This window comes from Capricornis sumatraensis, chromosome 1, assembly GCF_032405125.1.
Source record: "Capricornis sumatraensis isolate serow.1 chromosome 1, serow.2, whole genome shotgun sequence".
NCBI lineage: Eukaryota > Metazoa > Chordata > Mammalia > Artiodactyla > Bovidae > Capricornis > Capricornis sumatraensis.
Genome location: NC_091069.1, coordinates 10,607,364 through 10,632,404, shown reverse-complemented (window position 1 = coordinate 10,632,404; position 25,041 = coordinate 10,607,364). Strand labels below are relative to the sequence as shown.

The 25,041-nt window shown below is 47.4% G+C and overlaps 1 protein-coding gene across 3 annotated transcripts in view; it reads right to left on the bottom strand.

The window, feature by feature from the left end:
- Positions 1 to 2,131: 2,131 nt before the first annotated feature.
- MAPKAP1 (MAPK associated protein 1) overlaps positions 2,132 to 25,041 on the bottom strand; it is a 236,410-nt gene continuing 213,500 nt past the window's right edge. For all 3 annotated transcript variants that reach the window (XM_068964854.1, XM_068964864.1, XM_068964872.1), the window contains 2 exons: positions 8,046 to 8,143; positions 2,132 to 3,448 (listed from right to left, as the gene is read on the bottom strand). In XM_068964854.1, the coding sequence (XP_068820955.1) occupies positions 3,323 to 3,448; positions 8,046 to 8,143 (224 nt within the window). In that variant the 3' untranslated portion in view covers positions 2,132 to 3,322. The remainder of the gene's footprint in view (positions 3,449 to 8,045; positions 8,144 to 25,041) is intronic.

The following is a 25,041-nucleotide window of genomic DNA, read 5'->3' as shown; positions in this document are numbered from 1 at the left end:
CCCGTCTCAGGGCCCCTTCTCTGGCCCTCGTGGCTGCGCCATCCTTGCTGTCAGGGAAGCTCAGACACTGCTGACGTTGGGCCTGGTGGTGAAGCCACAGCATCTTCTCCCGGGGACACTGGGAAGAGGGCTTCCTTCTCTCCTGGGAGCTGCAGCGCCTCAAGAAGCCAAGCCTGTCCCGCTCAGCAGGGCTGCCAAGGGGCCTGACAAGATGGCCCGGCCTGGCACTGTCTGCTGCCCCCATCTCAGGTCCCCAGTTCCCCAGCCTTCCTGTGGCTCCCACTGCCTGTCTCTCCACAAGCACCTGCCAGGCCCAGGCTGGTCCCCACGGGGCTCGCATGGTGCTCACTGCAGGGCGGCCCGGGGGGTCACCCGCCATCCCTTGGCCTCACTGGGCTGTGAGTGTCATGATGACCGGGTTGGGTCTCTGCTCCCTTCTATCCTGAGGTCTCCCAGTCCTTCAGCTGGGGAACCCAGGGGGCAGCTGGCAGGTTTGAGGGACATGACAGCGGACGGGAGCCTCTTCCAGCTTCTTAATCCATGGAGAGAAGACTTGGAGGGGTATCAGCGTGGTCTCCACCTAGCTGAGGGGCCTCCCAAGGCAGCAGGGACACTGGTCCCGGGGACCAGGGAGGAGAGGGCTCAGGAGGAGCCGCTGCTCCGGGTCGGGAGTGAGGCCCGGCACGTGGGGCTGAGGAGTCCTGGGGAGGGAAGACCAAAGAGGCCAACAAGGGCAAGTGCTGACCCGAGGGCAGCATGCTGTCTGCAGGCCGAGGACCAGAACCCGGGAGGGAACGTCCACTTGCTGCTCCAGGGAGGGGGCGGGACGGAGCGAGCTCAGCGTTCCTCAGCTCTTAGGATTCTTGTCCAGACACAGTGGCGCTCCTGCAGGTTGTGCAGGACAGAAACCTCTGGAAGGAAGTCTGGGCTCACTGTGATTCTGAGACATTCAAGACATTCTCCAGAAGGGATTGCAGGGACCACCTACTCCAGCACCTGCATTAACAGATGAGGAAACCGAGGCCCCAGGGAGGCAGCGCCCAGAAGATCTGCAGTCTGTGGCCGTGGAGGGCAGGCCTGGAGTCTCAGGGCCAGACCCCATTCATTCGCTTTTGTGTCCTGGACGGAAGGTGGGACTCTCCCAAGCCGAGTCCTCATCCCTGGAATGGTGGTGGTGACCTGCCTGAGGCTGGCTGCAGTGACCTGGGCTTGTGCATATTCACAAGGGGCCGGCACACAGCCTGCCCCAGACGATGGGGGCAGCTCAGTTACCAGTGGAGGCCAGGGCTCCAGGGACTACTGCTTGGGCTTGTCAGCCACCCAGACTTGGTAAAGGCGCGGTCCTGAGTTACCATCAAGTTAGTGAGGGCCACTCTGGGGCCAGGTCAGGGGACACGCTGGGAGGTGGGGGCACAGCCTGTTGGGTCACTTGAGTATAACCTGGGTGTGCCAAGCTGCTTGGTAAAGCCCGGGAGACAGGTAAAGAGATGCTCGGAGTCTTACTTTAAAATCCAGGTGTGGGTTGAGAGAAGCAGAGGAAAAACTGAATTTTAACCATCTCAGTGGACCTGGGCAATGGTTAGTGTTTCTCTTAAATTACTCCTTCAAGTGTGTGCTACGTGTCAACTGCACGTGAGCTGTATTCCATGATACGAGAACGGTGTTGCTTCTGTAATGGAAGGAGGTGATGATTTCAATGTCACCCTTGAGTGAAGAGGATCATCCCGTCTTGCTCAGGATTAAAGGAGACCCATGGAGCGTTTCAGAGCCGCTCGGTACATCAACTGTCAGCAAATGTCACCACCCAGCGCGATTCTTGGTGGTCACCATTCTTTACCAACATGTGCTCGAGACTTCAAGAATTCAAAGCAATACGCAGAAGAAGGTGTTTATGACTTTTAATATTGAATATGTCACAAGATTTAATGACCAAATTAGTCATTTATATTTTTCAAAGATATCTAAATATAAAATTGCTAAAAATTCAAATAACAGATAGCAAGCTACAAATAATATTTGTTTCTGGGGTGGGTAGCAATGGAAGACATTAGAAAAGGGTGCTTCTGTTGGCTGAACAAAGATCAGAATGAAGGAGGAATTCACTAGGACGCCCCTGTGCAAACGGACCCTCGACTGTCAGAGGCTGTTTCAGCAACGTCACTTCCTGTACCACAATTAAAAACAAATTTTTTTAGAAATGCAGTTCCTCGGTGAAACCTTGGCCCCGCCACCCTGGCCAGGGACTGAGCGAAAGGAAGTCACTCTGGGAGGGACCCTGGAGAGGCTGGTAAGGAGCACCGAGGCAGCAGGCTAGCCTGAGGGGTGGGGGTCAGCAGATGCCCATTCCCTTGCTCCCCACCCCCGGGAGTGGGACCCCTGGCAGCAGCTCCCCCCACCCCGAGGTCTCCGATGAAGTGAAAGCAGTGGCTTTCCTGCCGTTGAGACCAGGGGGCAGGCACTGTGAAGAGAGGAGTCTTCAGAGTCCAGGGCATGCCCACGTGCGGGTCTGACTGTCGGCTCAAACTCAGCCTGGCTACTGAGGAAACAGCAGCTCGGCGTGACCCCCGTTTCCCGGTGCCCCGAGCCTGACGTGCGGTCCTGCCTTCCTGAAGTCAGAGGTGCTGGAGTGGCTGAGGAGAGAAGGCTTCCGAAGGGGTGGGTGGTGCAGCCCTGGACACACATCACTACGTCCCCTCCTGAACTTCAGTAAGATGCTATCCTCAGAGCAACACGCTCATTTAAACAAATGGCATAGTTAAAGCTATTGACTAAACCCTAAACATTTCTTCTGAAAAATCGAGCCATAGCTTTTCCAATCTGCCTGTTCAATATGGGGAGCAGATTTTAAAGAGAATAACATAATCAATCCTGCCCCAAAGAATGGTCCGTCATACCAACCATGATAAAGAGTTTATTAAAAGGAAGAAGAAAAAAACAGAAATGTACACTTTTGTTCTTGGCTTGTTTTAGGAAATTTGATCAAGCTGCAAGGACACGTCTGGGCGCGGCTATGTACATCCTTGCGCGGGGCCATCAGGCAGTGAAGATGGCGGGGCCTCTCGTGGCTCCTTGCCGTGTCGTCCGGCCCCGGGCACTGCTTGTTGAAGCCACTGTCACTCAGGCTTCAGTCCCGTGGAAACGTCCCCAGCTCTGTCCGAGGGAGTGCCCCTCTTCCCCTGGAGCCCACCAGCCCTGTCCCCATGAGCCGGGAGCTTGGACCTCGGAGCGTGTCCGAGGACCGCAGGACACAGGGTGGACAAAAGCCACCTGGCCCCGCAGGCGGCTCTGAGCTCCGGCAACAGACTGAAGCTGCAGGCAGCCGTCACTGCTGCCCTGATTTCTTTTCCTTCTGGAAGCTGAAGCTTGTACGTCTGTTCAGTTTTCTTTGTTTCTGAGCGAAATAGTCAGCCCGGGCAGTGCTTGCTCGCGATTCCAGTATGTAGTTAACCTAGAAAGCAAGAGGACACAGCCCAGTCACTTACCAGCCACCCTCTGCTCACCCAGGACGAGCGAGGGAAGAGCCCAGCCCTGGGCTGGGCAGCTCCTGGGTCCGGTGCTCCCCTGAGCACAGAGTCGGGTCATCATCATGACCCTGGAGGGTGGGCTCAAAGTCCAGTGCATGACGGGGAAACAGGTCTGAAGAAGACACGTGGCTGTGCAGGCCTTCGAGTCCCTGGTGCAGCTGTTCTGATTCCTGAGCCTGAGTTCCCTCCTTACCACGTGCTGCCTCCCAGAACCTCCCTGGTTCTGTCCCTGCCTGCCATGTGGCCCTGGGCTCGCACACAACTTCCCCGAGCCCTGCTTAGGTTGCCTGAAAGACAAGACATCACAGGGATGAAAACCAAACCAAAATAAGGCTCTGTGTTCAGCCTCCCAGCAGTTGGGGTACGTCCAAGCTCATAAAGGCCCCACTAGCTATGGCTCATTTGATAAAAAGCAAAGTGAGGCTCAGAGAAGGGGACCAAGATGCCCTGGATTACCGAGAGGTCACGGCCAAAGCTGGGACAGGCACCGTGGGAACCCTGGGCAGGGGCACAGCTGGGCTGCCTCCCAAGTGTCAGCCTTACTGCTGCCCCTGAGGTCTCCTGGGCTCTTTTCAGATCCCCCCATGCTGGGTGGCCACTGCCACCATCACCTTTGGCACTGAGTCCCTGTCTTGTCTGAGCCTCATCCCATGCTTGGCTCACGTGGCAGAGGGAAAATTAAGACTTGGTTCCTGACACAAGGAGCTCACAGCCTAGTGAGTGAGCAACAGAACAAGTGTGACAACAGATACAGAAGGAGCAGAAAGGAATGCGGACAGTAACTAAAGAGAACATGTCGGGAGGGAAGTCTTGCGAGGGGATAAAGGAGCTGGGTTTTGAGGGATAAATAGGAGTTTGGGGTGTACAAGGGATGGGGAGAACCACTGTGCATCAAGGCACAACAGAGGAACACAGCAAGGGGGTGTTCATGGCCATTCAGAAGCTGAGGGGCCAGACACGGTGAGGCGGGGAGGGGCCAGGGAAGGGCAGCAGTGCTGTGATCAGACCTGCGCCCGGCGCGAGGGTGTGCCCCTGGCTGGGCAGGGCCACAGGGCAGCAGCAGTGATTGGAGCACTTTTCAAGGACAAACTCATTTAATCCTCACAACAGCATTAGGAGAAGAGGGCGGCAGAGGATGAGGTGGTTGAATGGCATCACCGATTCAATGAACATGGACCTGGGCAAACTCCAGGAGATGGTGTGGGACAGGGAGGCCTGGTGTGCTGCAGTCCATGGGGTCACGAAGAGTCGGTCATGACTTAGCGACTAGACAACAACAAGGGCCTTAGGAGGAGGTGGCTGCTACTGTTATCCCCACTGTACAGAGGAGAAAACCAAGGCTCAGAATGGCAATGTCATTCACTTGAGGCCACGAAGCTTGTCAGAGTTCGGGTTAGAACCTGAATCAGTTCTCTGGCTTCTCGGAGACCCCCACCCCTCACCTCCTCAGACTCCCCTTGTCCCACCGCCCCAGCAGCCCTCTGGCTGGGCCTGTCTGTGAACCAACACCATTCCTCTCCAAGCTCAAAGATCAGAAAGTTGAGAAACCTGAATACTCCTGGCTAGAGAACTGAGCCACCCCTTCTGTTGATTCTACATTGAGGGCCACGTGTCCTGCCCTGAGGGGAGAGGCCTCTGCTGAGTGAGGAAGAACGGAGGTGATGGGGGTGGAGGGGGGAAGCAGTTCAGATGGCCTGGTTCGTGTGGGGCTGGGGCTCCATCACGGCGTCCCCTCCAAACTTTCTGCTCTGATAGTCGCCGGCAGCAGGCATTAAGGGCTGGTGTCTGAGTACAGAAGGCTTGACACGCTCGGCCCACTGCCTCGCCAAGTTACCAGCTGAGAGCAATAAATCACGAGGCCGGCAGGCCAGGTGATGACGTGGGACACCACAGACGATGCATGGGAAGAAGGGGTTGTATCATTCTTAATAAGAGCAATCTTTAGACTCAGTTGTTTGCACAATCAGCTAGCCTGTTTTCAGTGTATTTTTGGCACATGTAACTTGACAAAAGCATTTAAAAATGATCCTTAACAGGCCAAGTATTTCCTAAATTTATTATCTTCAATGCTTTGTGATAATCACATAGATAATTTTAATGGAAGATTAATGTAATAATCAAAAGATAAAAACGCCCTTTGGTCTGCCATTAGCTGGTTAATATGCTGTGGCTTAAAACTTGCACAATTTTATGCACTGTAGAGTGTTTCACTTTCAATGCATTTTACAGCTTAAGGCATAAAAATATAGGGAGTTTTCATGGTCAATAAAGTCACAGCCTCTATCACTCGATCATGAGAAGAACCCAACCTGAAGAGACCAATGATTTCTCTGAGATTCATCTCGAAGCCTGCAGAATTAGGGACCACACATGGCTTAGCTCAGCTCTATCTCAGGTGGGGTGGGGGTGGGGGAGTCTGGGACTGCTCAGCTGGGTTCGAGCTGACACTCTACCTCTGTGCGCTCTGGAGCCTTGGGCCTCTGTATTTTCATCTATAAAGTGGGGGTAATAGTGTCCACAGGTTTCCCAGGTGGTACAGTGGTAAAGAATCCACCTGCCAATGAGGAGACATGAGAGACATAGGTTCGATCCCTGGGTCAGGAGGATCCCCTGGAGTAGGAAATGGCAACCTGCTCAAGTGTTCTTGCCTGGAAAATCCCACGGACAGAGAAGCCTGGCGGGCTACAGTACATGAGGGTGCAAGGAGTCGGACACACCTGAGCTCACACACATACACAATAATGTCTACACGGGGCAGGGCAGTTGTGAGAATGAAATGAGATCACGTACATCAAAGGTCTTGTAGACAGTTGGTGCTCAATAAATGGGTCCCATGGGGAAAAAGACAATGAGATAAAAATAATTTGATGGCAAGTTGCCTATTTGTAATGGTCTGACATCAGCCTCTCATCCTTGTTTCCTCCTTTCAGTTTCAGTCTAAAGCTCTTGTTTTACGTGAAACTCCGTAATTCTAGAACCACCACATATGATGCTGGTATCTATGACCAACTTGAGAAGAACCTCTGATGGAAGCATTTCCACTAAGTGGGGCCACAGTCACTGAATATCAGTGCAAAGCCCCATGAAAACACTGGCAATGGCAGATCAGGATAAGTATTTAAATTGCTTTAGAAATCAGAGATCGGAGATGTGAAATTTAATCTTCCATCAGGATCACGACCATTAGCTTCTCTAAGTAAATCAGGCTGGGACTCTCCTGGAGACTCAAGCACGATGCAATATTTCTACAAGCATTTTCATATGAAAACAGACAATTTAGGGAAGGCGCTAGGCCTCAGGGATTTTGCAGAAAAGCATCTGCTTCCAGGGAGTGTTTGGTCCTGGAAAATGATTTCTCTGCACTTGTTCTTCCGCAGTCTCGCACTGAAGTCATAAACCTGTGCTTCTGTCATCAATCTGCTGTTGTGAAAATTATTTTGATGTCAAACACAGGATTATAATTTTACTAGAATCCTTCTCAAGTCTTGAATATTTTAATGTTGGCCATAAAAAAAAGGCCAGCCCTGACGGGGTAATGGGAATATTTCTCTTCCTGGCCCCTGAGTGTGGCATGAGCTCCCTGGGTGGCCTGGTGATGCGGGCAGGTAACTCTTAGATCGCTGGTTTCAAGGACTCCAGGCAGGCACTGCCCGCTGGCTGTTCTGATGGGCTCTGGCCTGGGGTCATCTAGAAATCCTCTGCTTTCCATCCAACTGGTCACGCTACTCTTGTCTCGGCTCTAAATTCTCCTCCTGGCAGCTTTATCCTTTTAATTCTCATCTACCACTTTTGAAAATCTTTTGTAAACTCAAAATGTTTCTGTGAAACAATTTCACCGAAATCTGTTTAATTCCTGAATGCCATGCACACCTGGGGCCTTAGGAGCACAGGTTCTAGAATCCCCCAAACCTGGGGTCAGGTTGTGGTTCTGCCAAGTCCCAAGCCTGGCTGAGCTAGTTTTCCCCTGAGCCTCGGTTTTCACCTAGGAAATGGGAATGATTTTATATCACTACCTCACAGAGGTGTGAAGCTCCTTGAGATGGGACAGGTCAAGGGCCTGGCTCAGATCCCACACTTCGGACCCTTCAGTAGATCTCAGTACTTTTATTACTATTATTAATACTTGATGATGTCTACTCTTAAAAGGAAAATGAATGATCACTTAGCTAGGTAGGCTCACCTACCTAGCTAATATTCATTTAATATTCTCTCTAGCAGCCCTTTGGTGGGGTGGAGCAGGGTAGCTACCATGATCCCCATTTTACAGGAGGAGAAACAGAGGCCCAGAGAGGTGATGTGACTGACCAGAGTCACACACTGGAGGGGTGGGAGCCCCTCAGTGAAGAGCAGCTGACGTATGATGTGGCCCAGGCCTGGGTGCGCACCAGCCGGGCGACCTGTAGCCAGCGCAGCGTCTCTGCAAAACTGGCCCAGGAGCCTCACTGGTGCTGCGGGATGGGAGTGGGAGAGGGGGCACACAGCCCCGCACACCCCAGGCCCAGGCCGAGAAGGAACACTCACCTTGAGCACGATTTCGCTGACAGTAGCAGCGTCAGATTCAAAGTAGAGGTGTTTATAGTCGTGATTGCTTAGATACGTGAGTTTAAATATTGCGTGACCTGCAGGGAGAGAGAAAAGGCGAGGTGAGGGGCTCTGGCAGATCACCTCGGGGGCGGCCCCCCAGATTCTCCTTTCATCATCCAGCTCCCGGGACAGCAGGTGGAGGGTGCCCAGCAGCCACTCTTCCTGGAGCGGTTCACCTCATCATCACAGGCCGGGGGCTGGGGGGAGAGTCAGGTCCCGCGCCACGGCGGAGAGGGTGGGTGTAAGGCTCTACAGAACTACTCCCACACGATCATTACATGGAAATGGTGGTATTTTTTAAGGTAGAAGGCCAATTAACTCCAAATTATTCCTCTAAAAATAAAATAACTGTGCTTAAAGTCAAATAAATGAGCAACAGGAAGGGGAAAGGCCGATAGTAACGCGATTACGAGGGTCTCCAGGGCCGGCTCCTGAGGGAGGGGAGTCCGGGTGGTGTGACCCCTCCCGTGTGGAGGCTGCTCCCAAGGCCTCTGGCCATTTCCTGGGAGGATGGGTGGGGTCAGGGTAGACGAGCGCACGGAGAGGCTGCTCTGAAAGCTGCCGCCTCACACAGCAGACTGACCTCGGGGGGCCGGATCCTCTGAACACTCGAACCCCCAGAGATCTGAATTCTTCCGCACCCCTTTCCTACCACCCTCAGGGCAACCCCGTCACTGCTGGGACTGCTTCCTGGTCTGGCCTCATCGCACTCTACCACCCTCTGGTGCCACAGACCAGCCCGGGGCACTGCACACACCCACCTGTCCATACCGGGAATGTCCTCGCTTGTTAACTTCTCTAAAAGACCTGCCCATGCTGGCCCTCCAGCTCACCCAGCACCTCCATGGGACACATTCCTAGACGTCTTCCCACACAGTGCTCGGCCGTCAAGAGAAACCTGCCTACGCGTCATAGCACCTGCAGCCGAGTCCACACCCCCGTGGCTGTCCTTGGGGCCAGACGTGCCGATCAGACTCCCTCCTCCAGGCACCTGCCCACGTCAGCCCCACGTGACTCTCTCCCTGGCCATCAGGGCATGCTGTCCTTGGGTTCTGGGAGACCCCTGTGGCCCTCCCAGAAAGTCCTCTTTCTCCTTGAGCTGTTCTGAAGTGGGTTTCCGCTTCTGGCAACCAAAGGAGCACTGCTCCAGAGAGACGTGCAGCCAGAGCTCAGCAAACGTTCCCAGACCGAGGGGCAGCTTGTGACACCTCGCTCCCAGAGGCCTCCTGCTCACCAGCCCCAGAAACAACACTCCCCCATCTGCTCTGCAGACTCTGGTGCTCCTGAGACTAGGATTCAGCATATCCTTCCTGTTAGGCGTTCTCATCCGCTGTCCTTTTAATTGAAGCAGTGGCTGGTCATAGTTATTAATTAATAATATATCACCCGTATTACTGTAAGTTCACCTCTTTCCCGGAGAAACCTTCTTGGAAACCTTATTTACAGTAGCTAATTCTTCAGATCTCCCCAAATAAACTGATATATGCTGAACGTCTGGGGCCAGAAAAGTAAAAGTGCTGCTATTTTATCCTGGAAACATCACAGTGATATACTCATTGTGCCTATAAATTCAATATTGAAAAAACTAGCTAATAATTTCTGAAAAACCTTGCTTTCGGTCACTTGACAAATGTAGCCTGGTTCTCAATCGTGGTACTGAAATGTTAGAATTCTTAGCTGAAAGTTCATCATTTTGTGAATGTATAAATTACCTGTTTCTGAGAAGTGGATCTCATGTTAAGAGGGTGTATCTGTATGTCAGGATGCGCGCATGTGTATTCCCTGATCTCACAGGATTCAGCTCGGAACCATCTGAGTCTCAGTGGTGAGACTGCCACGTGTTAGAACACTGCGGATCTCTCTGATGGCCGTGCTGTGACCAAGCGGAGATGTCTATGAAGGTCACAGGGCTGTGAAGGACAAACAGAGACGCCCCCTCCAGGAGGCCTTTCTGCTGATGCCTGGCCCTGACAGACACAGACTCCAGTGCCTGGGGCTGCAAAGAGCCAGAAGGTCTTAGGGAGACCCATGGACCCGAAGCTTCGGGGTTCACTGACCACTCTGATAAGTGATCTCACGGACTGTCTATCCCACCTGCTCCCACTCGTCACTGACAAAACAAAACCAACACCTCCTGTCACTAGAGCATGTTTTGCCTGAACAACTGAGACACCATTAAAAACCCGTCTGGCAGGTGCTCTTCAGAAACAGCCAAACCTACACACGGCACATGTGACACGCAGTCTGCAGGGGCCTGGGGCCTCTGATGGAAGCCTCCACACTGTCCCCCGGGATCATACGGGCTCACGGAAAGAGGCCTGTGGTTCACCTACACACCAGTCACAGGGCAAAAGGAAACTATCGTCCCACAGCAAGTCTCTGGGACGGCAGCATATTTGGGTCAGGAGACTACAAACACCCCCATGTGAATTGTGCTGAGCTCGGAGGCTGTGAGCGTCCCTTGTCTGTCCCCAGTGCTCTTTCCAGACCCCCAAGGAAGAGGGAAGCAAGCGGGAATCATGTAGAGTGCACCCCATGTTGCTGAAGGCTCGGACTTGGCTGTCCTTTCCAGGAAAACATTCACATCACCGAGGAAGGAGGATAGAGAACGCTATCTGGGGGGCCTGCATCAGAATTCAAGTCGGCCCTCAACCGACTCTTACAGAGCCAACAACTGCGTTAGAGTGTGGGGGGACATACCCGCAGACAGCCCCTTCCTGCTCAGTAGGAGGACTGGGGCGGGGGGCGGCAAGCTCGAGTCAACCTGGAGTCACGCTGTCACCCCTGCTGGAGCCTGGGGCGTGCAGTCGAGGCATTCCAGCAGTTTCCATTCTGCAGCTCTTCCCCTTGCTCCAGGGATCCCCGTGTCGCTGGGTGGCCAGAAGGGCAGGTTGACGCACTCAGGTCCTGCCAGGAGTCAGGCGAGTGCCCGGGCCAGAGGGATGGACACCAGGAACACCGAGAGACAAGGACGATGAGCAGGACGAGGAAGGGGATCACAGGGAGATGGCAGGGAGACCCCAGGGGAGCGGGCTGGCCTGGAGGCAGAAGGGCCATCAGAGGCAGTTTCCTAGAGAAGCTGACGCCTGTCTGAGTTGTCCAAGAGGAGGAAGGGGGGTCAGCTGGGTAGAGGTGGAGTGGAGAAGGATGTAACAGGGTAAGGACAGAGCAACCTAGGACAAAAGGCAGCAGGCCTTCCAGATGGCGCTCTGAGCAGCGGACAGGCAGGACGTGATGGGACACAGCCGACTGCAGGGCTGGGGAGGGAGCCACTAGTGGGCCCTAAGTGGGGCAGCAAACGCGAACTGTGATTTGCAGCACTCACCCTGACTCCCCAGGGCCTAGAGGCTGGCGGACCAACCGCCATAGTCCTCTGGGTAGGAGCGTACTCACTTGGTTTTGAGCTAGACGGGGGCAAAAAGGATGCTGAGAAACGGATCGACTTGAGAACCACAGAGAAGGAACTGTGACAGGACTTGGAAATGCTTTCACAACAGAATAGTTAATAAGCAGAATTCACACTTGTATAATTTCACCCAACCCAAAGCCCACAGATTAAAGTGAAACAAGTTAATTGACCTAGTTCTGGAAATGAATCTATCAATAACCATGAGGAGTTTATGCTACATGATAAATCTCCACCAGCGGTGTCTGGGTAGATGGAATCACTGGCATTTCAACACCGACTGAACAGAACAGAAACACAAAGTGACAGAAGCCTGTCATCAAGCCCTCCTCAGCCTCAGGCGGCTCGAGGTTCACCTCAGGTAAAGGGGGAAGTGGGGTCAAGTGCCCTCCTTGGCTGCAGCCTTCCAGGGCGTCTGTCCTGGGATGTGAGAGGGAACGAGAGGCGGGCAGGTTACTCTTGGAAACTCAACGAAAATGAGCAGCTCTCATAGGGAAGGAGTGAGCCACAGGGGCAAACTGTACAAACGCCAGCTGAGGTAGAATGATGCTGTTATATGGTGATGTCCTTTACTATGCTTTGCAGATACTGCATATTATTGTTTTTTAAACAAACTGAAGGTTTGTGGCAACTGAGCACTGTCATGACGGTGAGCATTTTTCAACAATAAAGTATATTAAAATTAAGCTATGTAAATTATTTTCTTAGAGTGCACACTTAACAGACTACATATAGTGTAGATATAACTTTTACATGCATTGGGAAACCCCCCAAAATGTGTGTGACTTGCTTTACTATGGTTGGCCTGGAACCCGACCTGCAATGCCTCTGAGGCATGCCTGCGTATCAGTAATGACGTAAAAGAGAACACAAAGTCTGATATTCCAATTAGTCCAAATGATTTTGCTTGGGTTGTTAAACTGTTTGGAAATTAAAGCATAACAAAAGCCTGGGATCCAGAGGGGGAGAATGTGAGCGCTGGTCAGAGACTTGGGAAGAAGTCCGGGTATGCCGAGTTCCAGTGCTGAGACCATGGGAGGCACTGCCCCCAGAGCCCAGATCTGCCGGGGAGGAGACAGCACCCGTGACATCTCACACGGTGCTCAGGTGCAGAGGGGGCTCAAGATGGGTGGTGGCCGTCATTGTTACAACTGTGATGGAACTGGTATTTGAAGCTAAAATTCTCATTATTTTGAAGATCTGGTTTTTAATTGGGCCTTCTTTGAGCAGACTTGCTTTCAGAGCTTTAGGAATAAAAATGCAATATAATGGAATACAAAATGAAGTATCTAAGCCCCAGTCACATATCCAGATTTGCTCAGGGCACTGAAACTATACATCTGCTTCTGAATATTGAAATGAAAGTCTGGATATGTGAAAATGTATTTACATTTACGTGTTGTTTTTTTTTTCCAAAGGAAACAGAGAAGCTGGAACGTAACACTGAACAGAAACTAATTAGCAGCACAGATGTCAGGAATGGAGATCTTTGAGCTTTTGTGCTGTAATTTATCATCGGCATTATGAGTTTTAACTTAAACAAAAGGCTGTGTTGAAAAACAGATTCTTCTGGTCAATGGAGGGGAGTGGCCATTCAGAAAAAGCTGTTGTCACAAGATGGGACAGCTGAAGCAGAGGGCCAGCAATTTACACACTCCCGCTGAAAGAAGGGCTCCCAGATCTCCACTGCCAAGGGTCCTGAGATTGTGGTTTGAGAGGAGGCTCCCTTCTAAACGACCTGTGGGCACCGACTGTAGCCGTCAATGACGGGTCAGAGCTGGGACTTCCAAATCGAACTGGCAGCCCACCTGTGTCCAAAACCCTCCAGGGGCCATCACTTACCAGGAAAGCCAAAAGTAAATTTGAATTTTTTTTCTTCAATTAAAAAATATAAAATGCATTTTAAAATTATGAGACATTGAGAAGACAGAGGAAAAACTTCCACCCTCGACCCCCCTAATACCAACACTGGCACAGTGACAGGCAAGGTCTCTTTTCCGGTCATTCTCATGTCTGTTTTACACAACTGTAATCAGACGGTATACCAGAATTGGGGGATAATTTCTGCTGTTAACATCTTACGATAGCCTTTCCCTTGTTGACACATCGTCTCCACAACCATCTGTTTCAACGGCTGCCTTTTGTCCCATTAAGTAGGTATGTGCCATGGCTCAAGCTACCATCTTTCTGCTGGGCCTTTATGTTACTTATAACATTGACAGTATTATAGGTAAGGCTACGAAGGACATCTCTGCGCATCTGGATTGTTTCTGAATTCCTTTACATCAGACATGGATACTTTTAAGAAGTGGGTTTTCAGGGTCTGAGCTTTTCTGGTCCCTCTGGCCTGGAAGTGGGTGGAAACTCTCACTGGATTTTTTGGGGGAAATGGAAGGCCTGGGATGCTTTGGTCTCTGGGCTGAAAACCCTCCACTGCAAGTAGCATGCCCAGCTGCCCATATGAGCTTCAGTTCAGTTTAACTGAACCCATAAGGCTGGTGCTCCTTTTCCGAGCCCCCTACAGTGGCAGAGGGCCCAGTAACTGGAGTGAGCTCCTTGACCTTTGGAGCAGGACAGAGTGATCCACTTACACTTTTGCCTGAGTCATTCACCCCCTCCCCTCTTTGGCTCCCTCCTATAAACATAATTAAAGCTGATTATAAAAACTCCCATGGCAATGGGATTTCCCTCCTTCCTCTAATTTACTGAAAACACTCTTGCTAAGGTCACTACGACCTCTATGTTGAGAGATCCAGTTGATAATTCTTGGCTTTTATTTTGCTTGGCTCCTCAGCTGTATCTGATACTTCTCTTCCCATGAAGCCACAGTCAACTGATCCTTCAGCTGACTTCTCCCGTCAATCCGTCTCTTACATCCCTTTGTGGCCATCTTGTCCTTTCTCTCTCTCTTAAATGATGGTCTTCCCCAGTGTCCTGTCCCTGACTCTCATCACTTCTAATTCCATTTCTCCTCTGTCAGGTTGGCTCATCGGGTTATTATTATTACCCAGATGTTGATGGGGCTTTCCAGGTGGTGTTAGTGGTAAAGAACCCACCTGCCAATACAGGATACATAAGAGATGTGGGTTTCATCCTTGGGTCGGAAAGATCCCCTGGAGGAGGGCATGGCAATCCATTTTAGTATTCTGGCCTGGAGAATCCCATGCACAGAGGAGCCTGGTGGGCTACAACTCGCCAGTGTTTCTTTTCCTACTGTCATTAGAATAAAGTCCAAGCTTCTTAGATGATTTTCGAGACCCTAGATTCTGTTCAGTTCAGTTGCTCAGTATTGTCCGACTCTTTGTGACCCCATGAATCACAGCACGTCAGGCCTCCCTGTCCATCACCAACTCCCGGAGTCTACCTAAACCCATGTCCATCGAGTTGGTGATGCCATCCAGCTATCTCATCCTCTGTTGTTCCCCTCTCCTCCTGCCCCCAATGCTTCCCGATATTAGGGTCTTTTCCAATGAGTCAACTCTTCGCATGAGGTAGCCAAAGTATTGGAGTTTCAGCTTCAGCATCAGTCCTTCCAATGAACACCCAGGATTGATCTCCTTTAGGATGGACTGGTTGGATCTTCTTGCAGTCCAAGGGACTCTCAAGAGTCTTCTCCAACACCATAGTTCAAAAGCATCAATTCTTTGGCACTCAGCGTTCTTCACAGTCCAACTCTCACATCCATACATGACCACTGGAAAAACCATAGCCTTGACTCGACGGACCTTTGCTGGCAAAGTATTGTCTCTGCTTTTAAATATGCTGTCTAAGTTGGTGATAACTTTCCTTCCAAGGAATAAGCGTCTTTTAATTTCATGTCTGCAATCACCATCTGCAGTGGTTTTGGAGCCCAAAAATATAAAGTCTGATACCATTTCCATTGTTTCCCCATCTATTTCCCATGAAGTGATGGGACCAGATGCCATGATCTTCGTTTTCTGAATGTTGAACTTTAAGCCGATTTTTTCACTCTCCACTTTCACTTTCATCAAGAGGCTTTTTGGTTCCTCTTCACTTTTTGCCATAGTGGTGTCGTCTGCGTATCTGAGGTTATTGATATTTCTCCCGGCAATCTTGATTCCAGCTTGTGCTTCTTCCAGTCCAGCATTTCTCATGATGTACTCTGCACTGAAGTTAAATAAGCAGGGTGATAATATACAGCCTTGATGTACTCCTTTTCCTATTTGGAACCAATCTGTTGTTCCACATCCAGTTCTAACTGTTGCTTCCTGACCTCCATACAGGTTTCTCAAGAGACAGGTCAGGTGGTCTGGTATTCCCATCTCTTTCAGAATTTTCCACAGTTTATTGTGATCCACACAGTCAAAGGCTTGGGCATAGTCAATAAAGCAGAAATAGATATTTTTCTGGAACTCTCTTGCTTTTTTGATGATCCAGTGGATGTTGGCAATTTGATCTCTGGTTCCTCTGCCTTTTCTAAAACCAGCTTGAACATCTGGAAGTTCACAGTTCACATATTGCTGAAGTCTGGCTTGGAGAATTTTGAGCATTACTTTACTGGTGTGAGATGAGTGCAATTGTGCGGTAGTTCGAGCATTCTTTGGCATTGCCTTTCTTTGGGATTGGAATGAAAACTGATCTCTTCCAGTCCTGTGGCCACTACTGAGTTTTCCAAATGTGCTGGCATATTGAGTGCAGCACTTTCACAGCATCATCTTTCAGGATTTGAAATAGCTCCACTGGAATTCCATCACTGCCACTAGCTTTGTTCGTAGTGATGCTTTCTAAGGCCTACTTGACTCCACATTTCAGGATGTCTGGCTCTAGGTGAGTGATCACACCATCGTGATTATCTTGGTTGTGAAGATCTTTTTTGTACAGTTCTTCTGTGTATTCTTGCCACTTCTTCTTAATATCTTCTGCTTCTCTGAGGTCCATACCATTTCTGTCCTTTATCGAGTCCATCTTGCATGAAATGTTCCCTTGGTATCTCTAATTTTCTTGAAGAGCTCTCTAGTTTTTCCCATTCTGTTGTTTCCCTCTATTTCTTTGCATTGATCACTGAGGAAGGCTTTTCTATCTCTCCTTGTTATCCTCTGGAACTCTGCATTCAGATGGGAATATCTTGCCTTTTCTCCTTTGCTTTTCGCTTCTCTTCTCTTCACAGCTATTTGTAAGGCCTCCTCAGACAGCCATTTTGCTTTTTTGCATTTCTTTTCCATGGGGATCGTCTTAATCCCTGGCTCCTGTACAGTGTCACGAACCTCTGTCCATAGTTCATCAGGCACTCTGTCTATCAGATCTAGTCCCTTAAATCTATTTAACCCTAGATTAGCAGTTGTCAAACACTTTGGCTCCGAATCTCCTTACACTCTTAAAGTTGCAAAGAGTCGGACATGACTGAAGCAACTTAGCAGAGTCAGATGTTGAGGATCCCAAAGCAGGTGTCTAGCTGAGACCTTTCTTCAGACTTCCAGAGCCAACCACAGCCACCATCCTCTATGGCCTGCAGTGGTGCACGTCCAGAGCTGAAGTCTCCGTTTCCCCTTAAATAAAAAGCTCTGGGGGTTTCTATGATGGTCCAGTGGTTAATCTGTCTTCCAATACAGGGGACGGGGGTTCGATCTCTGGTCAGGGGACTGAGTTCCCACTTACCCCGCGGCAACTAGGCCTGCATGCCACAACTAAGACCTGACGCAGAAAAAAAAAAAACAAAAAATAAAAATAAAAAATTCAAAGCTGTCAGTGCAACTGGAGGGCTCACCAAGTTCCCAGCATTTGCTCCCCTAAATAGTTTTTATATATTTACCTTCTATCCCTCTCATCCTGTGACCACAGCCTTCCACCCAGTCCTGACCATCTACTGCTGCTCCTTGGCTTGCCTCCTTTAGGTCACGTTGTCTCCAGATCCAAAGGTCTACCTAGAGGAGTCATCCTTTTATAGCACACATCTGGTCCTATTACTCCCTGACATAAAACTCTACAGTGTTTCTTTCCCTACTGTCTTCAGAATAAAGTCCAAACTTCTTAGATGATTTTCAAGACCCTACGATTAGCAGTTGTCAAACATTTTGGCCTCAAATCCCCTTACACTCAAACATTACTGAGGAGCCCTAAAAGCTTTTATGTGGATTATATCTATTATTATTATATTAGAAATTAAAACTGAGAAATTAAAAAATTATTAATCCATTAAAAAATAATACTTACTGCAAGTTAACACAATGTATTTTTAAATGGTGAAACCCTTATATTTCCTCAAACAACAAAGCTTTAATGAAAAACCTGGCATTACTGTATAGTTTTGAAAATTATAAAATATCAACATTTGGTTTGATAGAATACAGCTGTATTATATTCTGTTTTTGCATTTGATTTGTTGTGACTGCTTAGGTTGAAGCATATGAGAAAAAGCCTCACATAGATACATTTTTGATAAAGGAATATTTTTAATATTCTCTGCAAATATTCTTTGATATTATACAAAACTTGATAAATGATATCTCCTTAAAGATGAGCTGCAATGTGGAATCTAAAACCACATGAATAAACTTTTTGTACTGTTACACTTCAATTCATTGGTCTGTCTTGCACTTTTCATGACTCTTTTAGAGAAAAATATTAATTTATTTGGCTGCATCAAGTCTTTGTTGTGGCGTCTGCAATCTTAACTGCAGTATGTGGACTCTTAGTTGCGCTATGTAGGATCTAGTTCCTTGACTAGGGATTGAACCTGGGCCCCCTGCATTGGGAGTGTGGAGTCTTAGCCACTGGACCATCAGGGAAGCCCCTAAATGATGCTTCTACTCTTGGATGGTTTTGTAACATCATGCAGTAGTCTAGAAAATACACAGGTCTTCCATATGTTGACACATTATACAATATAAAAAAAACTCAATATTCATTAATTATCGCCACTGATCTCTTCAGAAGAGTAATGAGAAGTGAAGTTCACAGCGATGGATACAAATTTTCTGAGACTCTAATTTTCATCCAAAAGCCTGAATTTCATCCCTGGCATCAAATACTAACTTACTTTCCGTGAAGTGTCAGGATTACTTCCTTTATTTTCAAGAAAATATATGCTAAATAGTTAGGTTTGAGTAACTATAGTTTGTCAGTTGCTCTTTCAAGTATAAACTGAGTTCCATGAAATGAATGGTTAGTTCAGCTTGCAACTCACACAATTTCACAAGTCCTTCTCTTTGAGACACGTCTTCTACCCTCCTATGCAGTAGGTGTATGTCAGCAATGAATTAAACAATATTTATGGGGCCTCTGGATGCTTCATGTGTCAGTTGTTCTAACAAAATGTAATATGGCATTTCAGTAACCAAGTATTGGTTGAGTTTCATTCTTTAGCATTTAAAGAGGCAGACAAGCAAGAGACAAATTCTGTATCTGGAAATTCTGTCCTCAGTTTGTAACAAGTTTGAATTTGCAGGTTCTCTTGGGAGGCTAAATTAGATAAAATCTCAGCTGTCCAACCCGTGGAGCAGAGAGCTTGAGTGACCTTTATGCAAAAAACATACCTTTTCCATCTTAAGCATAAAAACTCTGATTACAAAATTTCCTCCCATGTTAGAGTATGAAAGTGAAAGTGTTAGTCACTCAATCGTGTCCAACTCTTTATGACCCCACGGACTAGTGCCTGCCAGGCTCCTCTATCCATGGAATTCATCAGGCAAGAATACTGAAGTGGGTTCTTCTCGACCCAGGGATTGAACCCTGGTCTCCTACGTTGCAGGCAGGAGACTCTTTACCATCTGAGCCAGCAGGGAAGCCCTGTATTAGAGTATAAGGAAAATAAATACTGTGTTACCATGTTCATCTTTATGAATATTGAATATCATGATTTCCTCAGGGCTATAAAAGGTCCTACATCTCACCACAAAATAGTTAAGATCTTGCCACACTACTGTGCTTATTGGTTTGGATGCTTTTTAACATTTTTTGTTTCATTCTTGTCAGTTTTCACTTTCCACTGTCTTTATTATTAAGTTCTGTAATTTTTTCTCCCCCTTATATATTTTTGCATTTAATATCCTCTAGGAGGAGAAACCAGATAACGAAGGATAGTTAAAATTTGTTAAGAGATAAACAGCTAGTGGGAATTTGCTGTATGACACAGGGACCTCCAACCCAGTACTGTCACAAGCTAGAGGGGCGGGATGGGGCGAGAGGCGGGAGGGAGTTCCAGAGGGAGGGGATATACACATACCTGTGGCTGATTCGTGTTGATGTATGGCAGGAACCAGCACAGTACTGTAATTACCCAATTAAAAATAAAATCCAAAGTCCTCAAAATATTCAATAAATTTGTCAATAAAGAGTATTTTGCAAGAAAAAAAGAGAAAGACTTTATGAGTTGGCGGCCTAGGGATACTCTTCCATCCAAAAGCACAGAGGTTTAAGTGCCCTGGCTTTGCGTCAGTGCAAAGGGAAGAATATAAGCCTCTGTCACCATTTATACGTAACTTCAGACAAGTTACATAACTTCTCTGAGTCCTAGTTTCCTCACTTATAAAATGGGAATAACACCTGTCTCACAGAGTTGTTACTAAGATTAAGTAATCCTAGGATAAAATCAACTGAGATTTCTATAACACATGTACATAAACCTCAGAGAGTTGTTGCAAGAACTAAGCAGTGCGTATAAAGTACTCGGGACAGTGCCTGACACTTGGTAGATTTTTTGTCTTTTCACTCTCACTCTCCAAGATAAACTTTTCCAGACAGTAAATACTTTAGGCTTTGTGGGCCAACAGGCAAAGTTAAGGCTCTTTAATAGATACTTTCATAACCAGAGAAAAAGAATTTCTACATTTTTAAATTAAAAAATTCAAAATATAACTATCAAATGTATCTTCTGGGGGTACTACAAGCTGTTCCTGAGGACAGAAATTTTTTTTTTTTTTTGAGGGGAGATGATGTTTCGCTTAAAAAATGGAATTCAAAACTAATGTTCCATATCATCAAATCAATTGCAAATATTCACATGTTAAAAACTATTCTTAGTGCACAGGCCATACAAAAATAGGTGGTGGGCTGGATTCAGCCCGTGGGCCAGAGTCTGTCAATCTCTGTTCAGAGAGTTCTGGCTTATTTTCTTTTCCTTTGTTCATTCTGTATAGTTGCTAACGGTGACATTTTGTGTACTCTTGATTTCTCTGTGTAGATCTGGGTTTGTATCCAGCAACTTTTCCCCCACCTCTAGCCGTCCATGTTTCTTATAGTGAAGGTTTAATGGCACAAATTCTTTCTTTTTTTTTTAATTTCTGGAAATGTCTTCTCTTTCATTTCTGAAGGATTTTTTTCACTGAATATAGAAACCTTGGTTGACAAGATTTTCTTTTAGCAAGCGATGTCATTCCATCATCTGGACTGCATTATTTCTGGTGGGAAATAATTCTTATCTTGGTTTCTCTGTCTGCTTATAAGTTTTTTTCTTTACCACTGGTTTTCTGCAATTTGATTATGATGTGCCTTGATGTGGTTTTCTCTATATTTATCCTATTTGGCCATCTTTGGACTTCTAAGGTTGGTGGGTTGGTGTTTTTAAACAAATCTGGAACAGTTTTCTCTACCATCCCATAACATAACACATGTATGTTAGAACATTCGTTATTATTCCACAGCCTTTGTTCTTTTCATCCGTTTCTTCTCTGTGCTTCACTTTGAATATTTTCTGTTGTCCTTTAAAGTTCACTGATTGCAATAGGCAGATTCTGAAATGACTTTCAAGGATCCCACCTCCTGCTTTTCAGGGCCTTGTGTAACCTCCTTGTCTTGTTTGTGGGCTAGACCTAGTGACTTACTTCCAATGAATAAAGTATAGTAAAAGCGTTGGGCTATATTTCTGAGATTAGGTTATAAAACACTGTGACTTCTTCCTAGCACATTCCTGCTTCTGGTTATTTGGATGGAGCCAGATGCCACTGTGAGAGCCTCCCTGTGGAGAGGCCCATGTGGTAAGGAACTGAGGGTGTTCACAAAGAAATGAACTCTGCTAGTAACTACTCGGTGAGCTTGGAAGCACATCCTGCCCCTGCTGAACACTGAGATGACTGTGGCTCTGGCTGACAGGAGGACTGCAGCCTGAGGAGAGGCCCTGTGCTAGAGGACCCAGCTACGCTGTGCTGGATTCCTGACCCACAAAACTGCGAGATGATAAGTGTTATTGTTGTTTTAAGCCACTGAGTTTCGAGACAATTTGTTATGTGGCAACAGATAACTAACATTCTGACCTTTTCTCTTCCTGATGTGCTCCCACAGGGAGTTTTTTGATTCAGGTATCCTATTCCTCAGCTCTAGAATTTTCATTTGGTTCTTTTTAAAGTTTCCATTTCTCTTCTTTCTGAGCTGTTTTGCTTTAAGTCTTTGAACATACTTATAATAAGAATTTTTAAGTACTTACTTGCCAATTCTAGTCTCTCTCCACTTCTGACTCTGCTTCTATTGATTGATTTTTCTCCTGGTTATAGGACAAATTTTTCCTGCTTCTTTGCATGCCGTGTAATTTTTGACTGAAAGTTGGATATTGTGAATGTTATGCTCTGCATTTTGTCACCATCTTTTAGAGACTATTGGGCTTTGTTCTGGCAGTCAGGTAATTTACATGTGGATCAGTTTGATCCTTTTAAGACTCCTTTTAAAACTTTCTTAAGAATTAAAGCAGTCTTTAATCTAGGGCTAGTTTAGCCTTACTCCTAAGATATGGCCTTTCCAGAGTCATGACGAAATGTCCTGGATGCTTCAACGACCGGGGAGCTACAAACTCGAGTTTTGGCCAGAATGTTAGTTTATAGCTCCCAGTAGTTGTTTTTTGACCAGATTCGTGAGATCCCACCACAGACACGCATGGCTTGGTATACAACAGAAGAGTAAAGGGCTCTAAAGGGCTTCTAGAGCTCTCAGTATAGCTCCCTCCTCTTCATACTTGGTGGTGGTGGCGGTTTAGTCGCTAAGTCGTATTCGACTCTTGCAAGTCCATGGACTGTAGCCTGCCAGGCTCCTCTGGGATACTCCAGGCAATCTCCATACTCAATTTTGCTAATTTTAGTTCTCCTAACTCTGATCTGTGTCTCCTAGCTCAGTGAGACTGCTCTATTCTCCTTGGAAAAGCCTGGAAGAAAGCTGAAGTGATCGTAGGTCTCACCTCATTTGTTTCCCTTCTCCCGGGGTTCACAGTCCTGTGCTGCTTGTTTTCCAAAGTCCGAGAACAGTTTCTTACATTCTGTGCGGTTTTCCGGTCATTTATGATAGAAGAGCTAATCTGGTTACAGTTACCCTGTCCTGGAAGTTGCCTATGGGAGTCTTGTAAGCAATACATATGTTGATTTTAATGAAAGAATGCCTTACTTTTTCCGCATCTACAGGAATAACTTAAAATCTAAACACTCCATTTATTTATTATGAAAGCAGTTTGGAGCTTGGCAGGAGGCAAGGGAAACAGATTTTTCCAATCATTTATCCAGCTGAGAAATCTTTCACACAGATTTCTTCGGTAGGAAACAATCTCTGCCTTTACCTTCTTCTCAATTAGGATCTCTTCTGATGTTACAATCAAGAAAAAAAAAAAAAAACTCGAGGAAATGATAACTAAAATCAAGGAGAATGTAAATACATGCAAACTTTCCATTATACTTATATAACTCTTTTAAAAAAAAATTATAGGTCTATCAGGCCCAAGTCAACAATTAAGTGAAAATTGAATAGCAAAAAGGAGGCTTCTCCCAGGAGAAAAAAAAAAAAGGTGATACCCCCAAATGTCTTTTACTCTTATACCAATATTCCAATCAACACAAGGAAATTCTTGTTTATTAGTTAGTCCTAGGGAAAGATGAAGAAAGTTTACAGAGTATAAGAAAACCCACTGAGTGTCTCAGTACCAGTCAATTTTCTTCACAAACACAGACATTCTTGTATGTTACAAACTCAGCAGACATGCCCCCAGCAGCTCCCCATGAGCAACTGATAATGGATATGAGAGGTTTACTGTTCTTATCATCTGTCTAGGGCTCAGAGCAGAATCACCTGCCTCCTAAATTCAGGAGTGCTGACCCTTTCAGAGGCCCCACACTGTACTAAATACCTCTTTTCCAGGAACCACAGAAACAAGCACACTAGTCTTGACTACCGTATGCTGAGGGTATGCAGAAGAGCACGTTAGGAACAAGGTGCTGGGTTTGCCCTGTCATTACAGCTTTCGAGAAGTTCTCCTCTGTGGCTCCGTATGTCTTTGCTGAAGAGCCTCACCTGCTCTTGGCCAATTCCAAATTCAAGAAGCAACTTTTAAATGTTCAGTGTGGCCGGGCAGAGTTAGAGCAACAGCCACTGACTGCTAACTCCTGGAAAGAAGCTGCTGGGCTGCTGGAGGATGCAGCTGGGAACATAAACTGGCAAGCCCAGTACAAATGTCTGGTTTCAGCTAATGATGACTGGGCCAGTCAACAGGACACACGCTGGGTTGGCTCCCACAGGCTGCGTTCTCAGGGATCTATCTGGCCAGTGTTATCCAGCCCCAGCAACTGTTCCCTAAAACACAGTGATGGCCTACTTAACAGCACATCACAGCTGGAGGGTACTGGAAACTAAACTGGGTCAGAGAACCTAAGAATGCAGCCTGGCATTCGATGATGCAAGCTGGGCCCACGCTTCACAGGGTTTCTCCACCTTTATCCTATGGCACACTCCAGGCCTTTCCTTACCACACACTTGGAAAGACTGAGGTGGTCCCCCCCGATTGCCTAGAACCCATCTCCCCGGCAGCTCCCTTGGTTTTGGAAGAAGATGATAAATAAATCAAAATGCACTAAGCAGCACTTCCACAGGCACTCGCCTCCTTCACTGAACGTGCACCTCATCAATCACACTATTGTCTGCTTGAAAGGCGAGCCTTGTAAATGTCATATCCACTCAGGCCCAAGGAGAGGCGCATCCAAATGCAGCAAGGAGTTTTAATTGGATAGTGTAATTAAACTAAAAAACCCCAGCAGACTCCCTTTGACAGGATAGATGAAGACCCCTTTTAATAGGGCTAGGAAACATATCTGTTAAAAGGACGAGGCACTGCCTGCTCCTGATTGTGCTCCAGAGTACTCTTATGAAAAGGCGATTCAATAACTGGGGCATTTAATATGTTAGAGTCGCTGTGTTTTGTAATCGAGCAGTACTTACCGTATTTGATCTGGAACTTAGGAAATAAGTCCTTGTCAGAGAGTAAAAATGCAACATAGCTTGCCCACCTGATGTCTGAAGTATCCTGGACCTCCTAGGAATCAACAGAGTCTGAGGATGTGGCCATGAACGCAAGTGCCTTACTTACTGGGGCAAGAACTCCACCCGCACGGTCAGGGACACCCACCCACCCACAAACCTCGGGGTGTAGCTCTTTCACCCAGCGGTAGCTGAATGCTCACCCTCATGTCCTTCCCACAATCTCACGGGCCTCTGAAGAATATGACACAATTCCTGGGTCCCACCTCTTTTAGGAGCTGGGATACTTGTCACATCAACGTGTGTGTGTGTGTGTGTGTCTATCTGAGTGTGTGTGTGTGTGTGTGT